The sequence below is a fragment of the Silurus aristotelis genome, assembly GCF_946808225.1.
Source record: "Silurus aristotelis genome assembly, chromosome: 23".
In the NCBI taxonomy this organism is placed as follows: Eukaryota; Metazoa; Chordata; class Actinopteri; order Siluriformes; family Siluridae; genus Silurus; species Silurus aristotelis.
Window position 1 is genome coordinate 8,729,163 of NC_139596.1, and position 17,402 is coordinate 8,746,564.

The window sequence follows — 17,402 nt, forward strand, 5'->3', positions numbered from 1 at the left end:
TATTATCTGATTCTGAACGGTTTTATTTTGGAAAATTACCCGATTCTCTCCACCACATCTGTCTATGACTCATTCTTGATGCATGTCATGATGCCTCGGTCACATGTCTTACCTCCAGCCACTACCTTCTTAAAGGGGGTCCGGCCGCTAACACATAATACATTACCGCTAAATTAAAACCCCCAAGCAAACAAAATGAACAAAAAACAACACAGTGGATTCACATTTATTATTATATTTAGAAAATACCATACCATTGCTGGCACAAAAAAGGTTGGGGAACGCTGCTTTAATCATGGGCATGGACAAATATGGATGCTTTATGCAAATATATGTTTATTATTAGTGCAACCAAACTTAAAATAGAGCAAGGACACAAAATATCCCTTTTAAATGTTTCAAAGTAATTATGGTGTTTTCAATTACGTAAATCATCGGGACACCAAACGGAACTTTTGCTATGTTTCCTCACGGACGGTTTTAAATGCCGGATGTGTGCATCATGGCGGATTTTGGTGCTCAATTTGTGAATTAGCGCATCATTAGCGCAATGTTTGGTGATTAAAAATGATTTTTCATTGGAGTTTTTTTTTATATATATCTGTGTAAAGAAAGGACGTTGTAAATAAATTTGTGTTGCGTTGAAGTTTTTACATTTTTCCTCTTTTATACTTATTTATTTAAATTTTTAGTAAAAATGGTCCAAAATAAATGTGAGTTGCATTAATCACACGTTAATAAAATTAGTGTAGAAACATCTGTAAATGAATAGAAAAATAGACTAGTGATAAGACAGGGGTGGAGACATAACAATGATAATGACATGATAATGAAATAGAATGCTGAAGTCTGGTAGCGCTGCAAGCCGGCTAACTCTCCACGAGCTGGCATAGTGCTCTTGGCAAGAAAAGGGACAATCTCTGACAACAATATTACTGTTAGATTGTTTATATATAAAAATAAAAAAAACTGGCACATGCAAACTTGGATTCTCTTCCTGGAAACCAGCCTTGTAACTAAACCTTTCTGTTTTGTATTAATGAGCTCAGCTCTTCTGAGAAGTTTTTGTTTTTCAAATGGGGATTTCTCCACTAATTACTTTTTTATGTTTACCAAAACTGTACTGTTAAATAGGTCCTGTCTTTATAGCAAAGGTTAGAGCCAAACTAACTTAGCATAACTACAAAAGACATTAATACAACATGGCAATGGCCTTTTATTAATAACAGAGCTCAATGAAACAGCAGCAACAACAACAGAAATGTGGCAACAGTGTAATACCTCGCTAAGTCAAAATGTTCGTGTCGAACATCAGAATGCGGGAGGTGTGATCTTAGTGATTTTGATCATTTGCACGACTGGTGTTTCAGAAACTGCTGATCTTCCGGTATGTTAATGCACAACAACTATAAAAACAACAAAAAACTACCACTGTTTGTTCTTTCCCATAGGTTGGTAAAACGACTCTATAAAATCATGATGAGCAGAAAAGCATTTCAGAATATAAATCACATCATACCTTGTGGTGGATTGACTACGACAGCACAGAACCAAATCAGGTTGCCCTCTTATCAGCCAGAAACAGAAATCTGAGACTACAACGGACAGTTAATCATTTCAAAACGAACGTCTTTGGCTGTCCAGCCTCGTAAAAATAAGTTAATAAAAAAACAATTCCTTCACCGCTTAATTACCTTATTTATAAACAAAGAATTGCATAATTTACAACAGTTTACATATAAGCCTTACAAATAGCCCAAAATATTCTTAGATCCAGTAGCAATTCAACCAAGCTCATGATTCATCAGCCTAATCTGATCACAAAAGCCAGGAAAAGAAAGAGTTATGTGCTTGTCTCTGAGTAAGGCTGCGAACTTCTCACAAAAGGTGACATTTCTAATTTACTCTGTTGACACAAAACATTCAATGAAAAGAATCAGTACAAGATCCCCTGTTGAGTATCAACATAAATTTGTTCCCCCCTCTTCCACCGCTCCCTAATTTACAGGGGACAAGAAAAGAGATAGTGGAATGATAATGTTAATGGATGATAATAGAATGAGCTCTTTGTCCTCCTGGACGGGCAAAGCGGGGGGGGGGGGGGCATTTGAGACATAGACTTGAGAAATCCTTAATCTGGTTTTGTCATGGTGTCTATCTGGGGCAGGGAGTGAAATGACTGTCTGGATTTTAGGCCTGACATAAAGGATCAATGTGATGCCAAGGAATGACAGTGGTATTCATATACACATATAATAAAAATGAAATCTCTTTAAATGGCGCTTAATCCTGCACACTGAAAAAGCACAGTGAGAGTTTGAGCTCGGCTGGTTTATTTCTTATTGAGCTTTAACCAAAATAAAAAATATAGTTTTTAAACTTCTTGAGAATGAACCGAATCCACACTTCTATCATTTCAAGTCAGATCTCGTCTAGGGGTAAATACGTTACTGCTTCCTTAAATGGGACTCAGAGGCGTGAAAACTGCCTGAGGCGTGTGATAAAATGCCCCCACCCGTTGTCCTCACAGCTGTTCTCTTTAAACACCTCTGTAGTGTTTTCACGTCCAAAATAATGGGAAGGTCACTGGCATACCTTCATCAGTCATGCTGGGCTGTGTGTCATTCACACTTGCAAATGCTGTATATGCTGTACATATTTACAATAGCCTTGAACGTCCCATCACACAGCTATTGTAACTCTGGTTCACGTTTACACTTAAACATGTCGCAATTAATTGCTGTTAACTGACTGCAGGAAAGTTCAATTGTAAAAGAACACCTAGAGAAGCAAAAATAGCGTCAAGGCTTTACTCTGTCATGGCACATAGGTGGTAGAAAGAAACTTCCCCTGGCTGTACAAACAGCTGAGTCTGTGGATGTCCTCAAAAAAAAGACTAAACATTCATCCCTTTACTAAGTAGTTAAATTTTATTTTTATTCGTCTAGTGTTTTCATTGTGTTCATTATTCTTGACCTAATGACAAAATAATAAAGTTCTCCTGTCAAATCCCATAAAGCTGGACTGAATGTAAAACAATTTATGAGTGGATAATTTTGGCACTGTATAGATTGTGTAGAAATTCACAAAATCTCATAAGCAGAAACTCAACATCATTTCTCTCTGATGACGATTAAGCACAGAAAGTCAACCAGTTTGCATTTCAAAATCAATACAACTGTGGTGGGGAATAAAATTTTGCCTTGCAGTGTAAAAAACTGCTTACGCTGTTAGAGAAAATTAATCAACACCTTCTCAAAATAGAGAATGAACAATGTGGTGTTTTGTTTTCTTTTTGCTTTGTCTTCACTTGAACACAGAATAAAGTGAAATAAACTGTCCACATACAAATACATTATACTGAATGAACAGAGAAAGTTTTTCTTGACTGCCTGAAAGGTACACAGTGCATCTGGTTGACAGTAGAAAAGCAGATCGTGACTAGGATCCAAGATAAAAGTTGCAAGCTGCATTGCAATAAGTCTTACTTCCAGCTAGAATAAATGAACAAACAAACACAAAAAAACACCTCAACCTTCAAAAAGGTCTCTTCAACCTTATGTTCAGCATTTGAATTAACATAAACAGTAAAATAAGTACGTTTTGCTGTTTATATAAGTGTGCATTATTCAACATACTTACATATTATCTTGTTAAAAGTAAAGCACTGACTACACAGCTTGAGATTTCGAGGAGGAAACTTTAATACATGACAATCAACATTTATATGGCCAGTGTGTTGCTAACAAAAATGGAGCATGGAGGCATCTGTGGGTTTTTTTTGCAATTCCTAGCTCAGACATGGATTTAACACAAATACAGTTTGGCATCTGGAGCACTAAACAGATACAGACACAGATTGGAACATTTTTTATTCCTAGTTTGTATATTAATAACCTTAAAAAAACATTCAAGAACTTAAGTTTACAGGTCTGTGTGTAAGTATACACCTTCTACACCAAAGAAATGAGTCCTCATAGCAGTTTGTCAGCAACAATTTTCCCTCAGCATGCCTGGGAAATGACTACAGAGCCTGACCTAATGACAGATGGGTGCTTGCTTATAAAAAACCCTTGAAGGACAGACTTCTGCCGCCTTTCCTTTCTACCATTTTCCTCCGCTCTCAGCTCTTTCCTTGAAAATTATAGTTTGTACCTTGCAGCAACTTTCCAGGTGTTTCACCTTTGTAACAATCTGTTTGTTACATCTGTAATACACCGGAACCTGATGAAGGCTAATTGTAGCATTCCTTTGATGCCGAGGCAGATGACAGAGGAGGCGGTAAGGAGACAGTACAAAAGATAACAACAGGGAGAGCTCACTGAGGCTAAGTGCTGCCAGCCTCACACCGCTGCCTGTGTGTGAATCATCAGCTATCGCTTGGTTCCTGGACATTAGCCAGCGCTAGACCTAGAGCTGTAGACAGACAGGCCAAAGAACAAGGACATTATTTTCAGCTGAGAGCCATCCGGGAGGCACTGAGGCATTGTGCCATAGACTGACAGACACTGAGGGAAAAAAACTAGCCGCATGTGTAGGTCTGACATGAAACATTATTCTTGACCTAAAATCATGTTACAGTGGAAAAAAGTATATATTATTTTTATATTTAGGCTAAAAAAGCTTATCTTATTCCGGTAGCAGGGATCCTCTTGTCCAAAAATGCATTATAAGAGTGAAGCAACCTTGGTATAAGTCAAAAAAATATACTATCCCCTTATGGGATAAGATTTCTGGACATTTCATTAATGTTGCCAAAGAGTGTCAGAGTCACACACACAAAAATGTCGTGCATTCCATGTACCCTAGACAAAGTATATGTAATCTTTATTATAAGCACTTTATAAGCACTTATAAGGGTTTTGTTGTTGCATATGTTGATTAGTAATAGTAGTAGTACTCATAAAATGTATGTAGGCTATACCTGTACTGGGCCTAATCAATCTTTTTAGGCCTGCAAATCAGCATTTTTCTCTCTCCACTATTTTGTGACATCCCTACTTAAAATCTCAAATATTCTGTACTTATAAAAATATAATTTAAAATTTTGAACACTGACAGATTTATTTCCCCATTAACAAACTCAAGACATTCTACATTTTGTGAGACTGAGGGATAAGAGTGGGACTTCAATGTAGTAATATTTTGGAGTGTATTTCAGCGAGTTCAAATGTACAGATCATTCCAGATTAAATATGTCATTTGACTGCTTTTTGGTGTATTTTATTATCTACAATATAGATATATTACAGCTACACCTGTAATGTGTAATTTACCAACATTTTATATTTTTTTTTGTATAATCCAAATGTGACATTATAGTCTGGCTGTAAAGTTATTTTTCTGCAACTAGTCTTCTTTCAGACAGCCGACCAACAGAACTACAAGAAAGGTAACACAGCCAATGCAGGACACAGCTCTGGAGCTGAAGTTCACTATTTAGGTCAGACCTGGGCTGCTGAGATCAATGATTCATGTCTTGCTGCACCTATAATGCTTAAGGGCAATGTGTGGTTGCCACAAACGGAAGCTAGCTTTGCTGATTCGGGATTCTAAGAACTTAGGATAAAGCAAATGTATACGCGAAGACACAAAAGTTGTTGAGAATGGGGAAGGAGTAATTGTTTGCTATTATTACATCTAAGCACATCAACAAACTGAGATTACAGAAGACCCTAAAGCTTGGCTAAAATAATCCTTGCTGAGACTTTATCACAGTCAGTTCAAATAAGGATAAACTCAACTTCATTCCACAGTTTTGTTCAAAAGTAAGTTATGGATTAACAGCATAGAGGCAAATTTAAAAGTTATGTATAACCAAGCAAACAACATTTTAATATAATTTAGCAAATATATATATATATATATACAGTGAGGAAAATAAGTATTTGAACACCCTGCTATTTTGCAAGTTCTCCCACTTAGAAATCATGGAGGAATGATCCAGAAATCACAATATATGATTTTTAAACTATTTATTTGTATGATACAGCTGCAAATAAGTATTTGAACACCTGTCTATCAGCTAGAATTCTGACCCTCAAAGACCTGTTAGTCTGCCTTTAAAATGTCCACCTCCAATACATTTATTATCCTAAATTAGATGCACCTGTTTGAGGTCGTTAGCTGCATAAAGACACCTGTCCACCCCATACAATCAGTAAGAATCCAACTACTTACATGGCCAAGACCAAAGAGCTGTCCAAAGACACTAGAGACAAAATTGTACACCTCCACAAGGCTGGAAAGGGCTACAGGGAAATTGCCAAGCAGCTTGGTGAAAAAAGGTCCACTGTTGAAGCAATCATTAGAAAATGGAATAAGCTAAACATGACTGTCAATCTCTTTTGGACTGGGGCTCCATGCAAGATCTCACCTCTTGGGGTCTCAATGATCCTTAGAAAGGTGAGAAATCAGCCCAGAACTACACGGGAGGAGCTGGTCAATGACCTGAAAAGAGCTGGGACCACCGTTTCCAAGGTTTCTGTTGGTAATACACTAAGACGTCATGGTTTGAAATAATGCATGGCACGGAAGGTTCCCCTGTTAAAACCAGCACATGTCCAGGCACGTCTTAAGTTTGCCAATGACCATTTGGATGATCCAGAGAAGTCATGGGAGAAAGTCATATGGTCAGATGAGACCAAAATAGAACTTTTGGGTCATAATTCCACTAAACGTGTTTGAAGGAAGAAGACTGATGAGTACCATCCCAAGAACACCATCCCTACTGTGAAGCATGGGGGTGGTAGCATCATGCTTTGGGGGTGTTTTTCCGCACATGGGACAGGGCGACTGCACTGTATTAAGGAGAGGATGACCGGGGCCATGTATTGCGAGATTTTGGGGAACAACCTCCTTCCCTCAGTTAGAGCATTGAAGATGGGCCGAGGCTGGGTCTTCCAACATGACAATGACCCGAAGCACACAGCCAGGATAACCAAGGAGTGGCTCTGTAAGAAGCATATCTAGGTTCTGGTGTGGCCTAGCCAGTCTCCAGTCTTTGGAGGGAGCTCAAACTCCGTGTTTCTCAGCGACAGGCCAGAAACCTGACTGATCTAGAGAAGATCTGTGTGGAGGAGTGGGCCAAAATCCCCCCTGCAGTGTGTGCAAACCTGGTGAAAAACTACAGGGAACGTTTGACCTCTGTAATTGCAAACAAACAAATATTAACATTGACTTTCTCAGGTGTTCAAATACTTATTTGCAGCTGTATCATACAAATAAATAGTAAAAAAATCATACATTGTGATTTCTGGATTTTTTTTTTTAGATTATGTTTCTCACAGTGGACATGCACCTACGATGACAATTTCAGACCCCTCCATGATTTCTAAGTGGGAGAACTTGCAAAATAGCAGGGTGCTCAAATACTTATTTTCCGATGGGCTCACCACCTGCAGGAGGGACCGTAAGGGACGGTGCTGTGAGGATTGGGCAGCAGTCGAAGGCGGGGGCCTGCTTAGACTGCGTCCCCCGCGACCGAATTACGGATAAGCGGGAGAAAATGAATGAATGAATATATATATATATATATATATATATATATATATATATATATATATATATATATATATATATATATATATATATATATATTCAATGCTGGCTATATTACAACCACTAATAGGTGCCATGATAAAGAGATAATCAGTGTTATTCACTCACCGGCCATAATGTGATAGTCATTATGTTATGCGTGGTTGGTGTATAAATTAATAATATATCCTTTTTATGAGAGGAACATAATACGTTCCTGAAGGAACTCAGGGTTTAACTAAGTGGCAGAACGCAAGTTTGTTCTGGACTTTTAGCGAATTATTTTATTATTATTATTAAACTTGAAAACATACTCACTCCGTACCGGAAATAAGATTTGTTTTGCGCATGCATGAAAGTGATTAGTGAAAGTGATGAGTAGTGATTTGAATCTCTATCAATACATATATTATAATACTGGTTTATTAGAAAAAAGACTAAAATTAGCATCCATCCAAAAACTTTTTTGGTAGAAAATATAGTTAAAAAAAAGCAACAACATTTTTGTGCTAATTTAAGTACTTTAGAAAGAGGAAGGTCTTGAAGGTTTGAAGCCCGCTTGTGAGTCAGCTGTTTAGACAGCAAGTGGAAGTTTGTTCACCACCTGTGCCAGAACAGAAAAGAGTCTTGAAGCATGTCTTCCTTGTGCCCCGAGACACAGAAAGGCCAGTATCAGAGCGGAGTATGGTGCAGTATGAGATGAGATAAATGCTGAGCGATAGAGGGGTGCTGGTCTCTTGCCTTTGTAGACTAGCATCAGTGTTTTAAATCTGATGCAGGCAGCGACATAAAGCCAAATGAGGGTGTGGGAGAACTCAGGAAGGTTAAAAAAATTTATGCAACTGAATTCTGAATCACTCTGTTTGTGCTCCAAAGCCACACTTACTACATTCCAGTGCTAAAATTTGCATCAGATTTTTACATCAAGAGACAAAATGTACAAAAGTTTAAAATGATGCATTCAATGACTATGCCTGATCTGAAAAAGTTACTCACAGACACACACACACACACACACACACACACACACACACACACACACACACACACACACACACACACAAAAGCAGCGTGGGAGGTTCAATAATGGCATGGGGTCACTCACCTCCGGAATTCTCACTTAACCCTGCACTTCCATTGTGCTTTATTCACTCCCTAATGCCTTAAAGCAGCTCCATTCTCACTCCCTGTGACTGGTATCCTTGAAAGGGGAGGTTACACTTGTATCATGGTCAAATTTCACATAGTTTTCAAATAGTGCATTGTGATAAGGAAGTGTTGCATCAAATATTCCCCCAGCAAAGGAATTTCGTCCTGATTAGAGGACTTGAGAGGGACTACGATACACTCAGTAAAAAAGAAGCAAACGAGAAAACACTGTGGGGGTGCAGTGTTCTCTAAAGATTCCTAAAACACAAGCAAGTGCAATCTTTCTACGCATGCTGAAGAATTCATGGTATTTGTTTTAAATAGGAACCCTGCTTTACTTTCTGCCCAGATGAGACTAATACAATGAAGCAGCTGATTCCAATACAAATCACTGAAATGGGACTGTGGATGGCTCGTTTCGTTATGTTAAACTGGCTATGATGGCTTCGTTCACAGATTTACATCCTAACGTTCTGCCAGTGAATCTTCAGTGATAATGAAAAGGTAGATGAGTTGAGCCTTCTGTGTCTTAAGACAAGCTAGTTGTTTTAAAAAAACACGAGCTGAAACATGACTACAGGGCACAGACACGAGACAAAAGTAGGAATCACTCTGCACGTTGCTTTACTCCACTCTACAATATTAAAATGCTAAGAAAACACAGAAGATGAGGACACAATAAGCTTAAATTAGCATGTGAGCAGGCTTAGACAATCTTTCATTACCTTCACTAATACTTCAGTAAGACAACCCCAAAAAACCTCCTGTGGGGTATGCTTAGTATGCTTAACTAAGGTATGAAGTTATTGCTTCTCTTTCTCAAGTCAAGCCAAACAAGGATCATTCTGCTTTGTTTTACGAACAAGGAGGAACATGAATAAAGACCATAAATTAAGTTACAAAGGAAAGAAAAGACAGGCCTGGTCTGGATCTTGATCTTCCCGAAACTGCCACACGCCACTCTGACATCATCTATCTTTGTGGTATTCACAGAGGAAACCATATGCCAACTCAAAGTGATTAATGATGGCGAGCTACACTTAGGGAATCTCCAAAATGTGCCTAAGCAAAAAACAATAGTTGTTTTTTTTTCACCCAACCATCATACTATGTTCAGAACTATATATCTGAATATGTTTCCTGATTGATGAGGCTATCCATCATGTATGGTTCATAATGAAGCAGAAGGTAAGTTTGTGAATACTGCTGAATTTGGGGGAAAAAACCTCAGAACAATAAAAACATCCACCTGTATGATGGATCACTGAGTGGCATTTGAGTTAACTTTTGGCAGCAGATATTCTTTGCAGATGCTTCGGTTCTTCGTTTTCGTAGCTTGCTTCTCGTTTTACAAAAGGCATGACACGTGACAAGGAAGCTGAGAATCCGACATCCTATGAAATGGATTGAAGCACACAAGCTAAAAATTATGTTCAAGTGCTGCTTAAGGCAGTCTTCAGTGTTGGTCTCAGGAATTCTTGTTGAATACATCAGCATTGTTTGCTGTAATCCTCTCAAGGACATGCTACATCGGGTCTTTCACTTTGGCCCACATCCATCATTCTTTGTGATAATGTTACCAGAATTCATAAAAAGATACAAAGAATTGCAATTAAATTAAGTATTATATTCACAGTATATTATGTATTTATGTGTTTGGACATTGTATATATGAGTATCTCGCATATCCGAATGTGTAATCTATTCTATTTAGTGTTCAACCAAATACCAATGAATTTCATGCAATCAAGCTTAAAATGTTGACTTGTCTCCTAACAAAGCACAAACAGAATTGGAAATCTATTCATCCCAAAAGACAGAGTGTAAACATTTTTGGCTAAGGGCTGTGGGCTTAACACCGAGAATGGACTACAAGACAAAACCAGAGGGCCTCTGGGCAAACAGACAGAGAAAAGATGTCTGTCTGATTTGTTTGTAGTCTATTAGACAAAGTTGGTGCTTGCTAATGCTGAGCTACTGGGCTTGTAACTATATAAGTTGAAGCAGTTTTACGACTCTTTGGGATGTCAGAGTCGTGGGAAATTATCACAGGTTAAGTCAAACACCCCTTAATTCTCTCTACAGAAAGTATCCGTGCAATGGGTTGGATAGTCATCAGGTACATCAATGCTGTGAGGCATTCACTGCTGGGCCAGAATGGGATTTTAACAGCTGAACTGGATAAACCATGAAGTAATTTACAACAGGAAAAAGAGTTAAGTTAAACTGAGAATATAACTAAAAAGTACTACTACTACATTCAATACAGTTTTCCCAATTAAATGTACAAGTCAGACAGTTTTTAAGGTTAACTAAAATACCACTTTAAATTGTTTGGAATTAATAGGAATGTAAATGACCTGCTGAAGGTACCTTGATTTGATTATTGATAACTTTTGGAGAAAGTTTAATCTTAAGTTTGTTTTTTAGTTAAAAGCAGATCATGTCATTTGAAAACCCATGCGCCTGCCTGAAGCTACTGAACTGCAAACTATCCCTTTAATTTCCAGGAAGTCTGAGAAGAAACGTGAAATTCCTGACAGGTTGAAAAGGTTGCCCCAAATTACCACAAGCTTACCAATAAAAAAAGAAATACTCATGTGTCATTTCCAGAGGTCTCTGTTTAGACAGTTCTATTTACCAAGTGCCCTAGATTTTGATTTCTTCAAGGATGACTATTTGCAATGCCAGGAATTTGTGCCCCGAGGCACAAGTGTTATATTTGGTTGCGGTGTACTGTACTGCAGTGTACGTTGTATTACAGAAAGGGCAAGTACTGCTTCACTAGGAGATATTTATAGTCTTTCTCCATGTAGGAATACCTTTGCTATGGTGTACTAGGCCCAGTCAATACATGAAGTTAAGTTTCTTTAGCAAATACTTCTCTTAAACATGTCTGCTCATTATCAGTCTTTATCAGTGCTAATGTTCCAGAGACTACAATAATGACTTGATGGTGAACTGAAGGTCTTTGGTCTTCCCAGTGTCCTTATTTCTATAGATATAAACTGACTTCTTCCCCAGGTGTTTGAGCAGCCTTTCTCTTTGAACTGGAAAAGGGCCTCTTCCTGAATGAGTATGAGCATGTCTCCACCTGTCCAAATCTATCATCCTACCCCTCCGTGCCTCTTTCTTTCTCCACGAACCCTCCCCATTCTCAGGTCAGAGACACGCTGTAGCACACTATAGACGCATACCACTAGTTCTCAAAGCTATCGGTTAACAGAAAGCCAACACAGGAGTGAATCTGCTGCTGTATATTTACCTTCAATCTAATTGCTAGTATTTCAAAGCTTCATAGTCTGGGATTAGTCATGGCCCACCATTACAAGCTGTGGAAAATTGGGTAGTAACTCTGAGAATTTTAAAAAGCATGTCAGAATAACAGCAGTTGTTACCAGTAGTGTAAATTTCAGAGTCAAAAACAGGTGGTGAGTAAAATTTCAAGCAAAACACGGGTAAGGAAGGCAGCTCAAAAGCAATTCCTTTTTTGTTCTATACTGCTCAGAAAGCCACAAAAACAGTTGTCAGACAAACATATTACTTAGAAAGATGTTTAAATGTCTCAGACATTGTCTTTAATGGTTCCTCACGAGTTTGATCTTATTAAAGTTCTCCAACTTGAAAACCAAACGGTTTTACAGGGATTTCACCAGGCTCATGACTTCTCTAGAGGTACATATTTTGAACTACAGTATGATAAAAGGAATGTTTACTCAAAAGAAGAAATAAAATAAAAAAAAACATGGCATTTAAACTAAAGTTTTTTTTTTTAAATGCCTGGGACTTGACCACCATTTGTTAAAATTGAAGATTCCACTTAGTTATTAAATATATGCAAACTAATTCCACAATTCTGGATTAAGGATTACAAAAAAAGAAATCTCTAACTTTATATTGCCAAACCTAGGGTTAGAACCTTTTCTTCCAACAATAAATAATATTGTTGGAAGAAAGCCATGCATTTTTTATACATGGCTTTGGGATGAATGATAAAATCAAGATCGTAGCACAGACTCAGATCCAATTTTTGGATCTGAGTCTGTGCTACGATCTTGATTTTATCATTCATCCCAAAGCCATGTATAAAAAATGCACAGAAAGAAAAGGTGTTTAAGATCTTCGAAATCTTACAACCAGTCAGATTTCTTTGGTCTACAACATGATTAGATGAGACATCCATGTATTCTAAAGGGATTCCTCTAGGAAACCATGTTGTAGAGTTCTTACAAAGGTTAATATTTCAGGGATTTAAAAAGAAACTCTTTTTCCCCCAGAAGTGGCATCATACTTATGGTATAACCTTGACCACAGTTTGCCACTCAGCTATAAGCCATATTTAAAAAGCTGAGAATTATTTGAGCTCAGGCATCAGATGAGTTGTTATCTTGCTTCAAGATCCAACCAGACTTCTGGTCACAAACTTTTAATTACAAGAATTTAGAAATATCCTGCTCACAATGAGATGCCTCTCAATGAGACAGTGATCCATTTATCACGAAATAGAATCCCGCTTATTTCCCTGTCGCATTAACATTCATAAAGTCTGCTTGCATTCATTATTCACGAGGCACTTCTGTTCATCTGCACTGATATTCGGCCTCTTCTCGTTGATACATTATCAGCCCGCAGCTGTCAGAGGCGGTGCCCTGATAATGCACATCTCCTGAATTATTAACACAGCCAAGTTCAGATTGTGTAAATCGAGCACAATTACAGCTGGAAGTTCAGATAATTGCAAGAACATGCTTGAACCAGATACAGCAGTCTGATTCCGACAAAGACAATAACTAACACATACATACCGCAACCAGGACTCCTTGGTGGACGCATGCTCCTAAAGATGAGTAAGGACATGGGGTGTTGGGGTGGGGGGGGAAAGCAACATGTCAATTAGTGACATAATAAGCTTTATAGGCAACTTAGAAAACATGCTTTCCTAAATAAACACTAGGATTCGCCTCAAATAAATGGCGCATGGTTATAACAGGGTAATATTTTCCTCACTATGACAACTGATGATACAGAGCAATTTTACCAGCTACTTATAGACCAATTAATAGTTCAATTTCCCCTAAGGAAGACAATGTAAGCATCTCAACTACAGTAATCCCCCGCTTTACCGCGGTTCAATCGTGGAATTGCATTTCCCACATAACTAATTTGTTTCTCTGATTTTCCCGGCCTCTCTCAGATAGCACCATAGACAAATAAAAAACTTATAAGGAATTGTTTTTTATAGAGTTTTACGTTGAAATAATGACATTTATTAAAACAAATATAATTAATATTTATATAATGGAGTAAAATGTAATACAGTACAGTACTGTATACATAAAATAGCATTTTTTGGGTGGCGTCCGTTTAACCCTGGGATAAACGGGGGATTACTGCAATAACAAATAGTATATATTAACATATTAACAGATTGCATTTCACTTTCTTTATGACACTCTCCCCATTCTTCTTTACAATTATCGATTATCAAAGTAATAGTTATTTTCAAGCCATTTTTCTGTTCATTTTGCCGAATGTATGGAGTTGCTGTCTTGTTACAGGATGCCATGTTTATCTGAAAGGAATTTTTGTAAACTGATTATTTTGCATACAGATATGGGCAGCATGAACAAACCTATTAAAGCTTCTAAATGTTTTTTTTTTTATCAGGTTACTGAACAATGCAGTGTAGAAATATAATTAGACTGAATGTAGATGCTGAAGCACATTTCCAACCCATTCCATCCTTTTCTTGAGCAAATCTACACAGGTTGCCAGACAAAAAATCTAAATGTAAAGATTATTAGTGAAAGACAGAAAAGTAAGATTGCTCGGGTTAAAGGAACACTTCAGACTATTGTTGATGAAGATATACATGACAGTGAATCAGGAAATACATGCAGATCTTTCTGTGCAAACAAAGCAAATAATCAAAATTAGCATGCACCAAGCACAAGAGTTTTGGTTCTTTTTAAAGCTTGCGTGTAATATCATGGAGCAATATCATGGAGCATTATTTATAAATCTGATTAAAGACTGAAAGATCAAAGTTGGTACAGAAATCCCAAAAGTGTCTATACCATACAGTGCTCTTCTTCAGTGTGAATGCACACAGCTCTAGGGTAGAATGGAGTCATGAACTGATCCAATGTTGCATGTTATAAAGTAAAAAAGAAATCATGGGATTAAGTCGTTGTTCGATTTGCACTGGGTGCAAACGTGTGTTTTGCACGTGCTCTACTTTTCATTAGGGAAACAAAGCCACACACATAAAGCACACTTTCATTTTTTTCACACTTCGAATACGTGCATTTTATGTCAGAGCAATGCATTCGGGGTTTAAAAAAAAAAGGGGGGGGGGGGGTTGGAGGTTTGGTGTCACTAGAAAATGTTGCGGTAGTTCAAAAGACCCGGCTCAGGTATTCGTCACAGCGCGCGCACTCACCGCACACGTGCACAACCTCGAAATTTACAAACAACCCGATTTTGTTGTTGTTGATATCGACGTTGTAAAAGCGCTGCATGTAATACAGAAGAAGCTAAACGAACTTTGACACAAACCTTCGGTTCCTGCACTAAATGTAGTGCACGCGATCAGGACGATCCACACAAGGTCCATGGTTAGGACTTTCGGAAATGTTCAATCATTAAATATAAGAAGAAAAAAATAACAAAGATAAAAACAACCACAAAATAGTATCTAGCTGGAGGATGTATCCAAACTGTCGTGCAACATCGTAGTCTCCAGAGGTGTGCACCAGACGCACCAGGACTCGAGAAGGAAGCTCGCTTGCAAGAATCCTATAAGAAGAAGGTGAAAGTCGAGGCGCGCGCTCCGGTGCGAGCCACTTATCCACACAACTTCGGTTCCTACTTGGAAATGAAGTCCAGTCTGATTTAAGGTTGTGAAGCCAAAGTGAAAAGGCTCGCTAGTCTGGTTAATTATAGTGTGTGTGTGTGTGTGTGTGTGTGTGAGAGAGAGAGAGAGAGAGAGAGAGAGAGAGAGAGAGAGAGAGAGAGAGAGAGAGAGAAGGCTCGCGCTGAGGACTCAGACCCCTGAACACTGCCTAGGTGAAGTTGAGGATTGATGAAGGATTGGGACGCCCCCTTTCCCACTTCTCCCGGTGCACCAGTCAGTGCACTATCGCTTGCATCCAAGCTCATTCAAGTTTTTACTAAAGACCATGCGTGCGTGCGTGCAAAGTGTTTCCCATATATGCATTTCCAGTTTATTGCGTGCGCGCGCACTCGTGCACCCGTTCCTGTTGAACTCGCCTGCTCTATTAAAAAATTTCGCATCAATATAAATAATTAGAAATATTTTCACTATTGTGAAGATTCAGTCATACAGGCAGAGATTTGGTGATCATTCAGGATTTTCTACTCTTTTTCTTATCTAAAAACCTCCCAAGAGAAATGATCTGAGATCCTCGTGATAAATTCACCAAACCCTCAAATAGTTTCCTCAATACCCAGATTGAGGTTCCAGTGTTCAATCTAATATACATATCATATGACATAAATAAAGCAGCATTCCAGGATATTGTTCTTTCACCAAGATCTCATAGCATACCAGTGCATATGTGAAGAATATAACGTTGATGAGGGTGGGAGTACACAGGTACACAATGGGCAACAATAGATAATTAAACCTTTAATCTGCATTCTTTCAAATAAAAGTGCCAACACTGTAAAGATCAGGGGTGCCAGATCTTTTCCACAAAGGGGAAGTGGGTGCAGATTTTCATTCCAACCAACCAATAGACACACCTACTGAAAAAAAAAAAACCATTAGAATTTGGTGTGGACTTGCTTGGTTGGAAAGATACCCCTGGTATAGATGTTATGAATTGGTTGGGAAGTGTATTAATAGGTATAAACATTATATGAACAATTATTATTACAACGTTATATTACTTGTATCATAGGATATAAATTAATATACTACAAGTACCAGTCTGAGGCAAGTAGACCATAGTTTAATAAAGAACAATTGGCAGTAAACGTTAAAAAAATAAACAAAAAAAATGTCCAAATTGTCCATCAAACTGTATAAATATAGAAAGCCGTTTCACGTCCACCAGAAGAGCAAATACATATTTAATTTTTTACTATGTAAATAAATGTACAACAAATAACTCTAGTAGAATTGATAGCAATTCAAGCGTTATTGTAAGACTGCAAGGTGTACATTGAGTGAATAATTGTTAATGAATGTATCAATGATTTTTGTTCTTTAGTCATGAAGATTTTCTCGTGTCAGAAAAAAAATCTGTAAATTTCTCATAGCACTGTGACTGTAGTTTTAGAGCTGCAATTGTTGATCACCACAGCTTCTGAAAATCTCTTTATATGAAATTTCTAACATACACGTCCCTGTTTATGTATTTGCTATAGAATTATATTATTTTGCCTGCAATTTCAGTCAGAGCTGCTTTAAAATGAATCAACAGCTTCCCACCAATCAGATTAGAGAATTCTATGGAATTGGGGTATATTAATCTGAAGCACAAGTGTAGGAAAGTGCTGAAAATCCATGGACCTGGCAACATTGACAGGGAATCAGGCACTAGCTCTAATACAAATTAATACAAAGACTGTAGGAGTTTGACACGATCATAAATTTCACACTAAATAGTAGCATATGCTATTGATGTGCCTTAATATCTAGAGAGGAATATGAGAGTTTGTGACCATTTCTGCCACCTATGGATAGG

At 37.9% G+C, this 17,402-nt stretch overlaps 1 protein-coding gene across 2 annotated transcripts in view; it reads right to left on the minus strand.

The window, feature by feature from the left end:
• Positions 1-15,382, minus strand: part of fras1 (Fraser extracellular matrix complex subunit 1) — a 131,745-nt gene extending 116,363 nt beyond the window's left edge. For both annotated transcript variants that reach the window (XM_083526764.1, XM_083526763.1), the window contains exons 1-2: positions 15,247-15,382; positions 13,494-13,525 (exon numbers count right to left, since the gene is read on the minus strand). In XM_083526764.1, coding sequence (XP_083382890.1) covers positions 13,494-13,525; positions 15,247-15,304 — 90 coding nt within the window. In that variant the 5' untranslated portion in view covers positions 15,305-15,382. The remainder of the gene's footprint in view (positions 1-13,493; positions 13,526-15,246) is intronic.
• Positions 15,383-17,402: the final 2,020 nt, after the last annotated feature.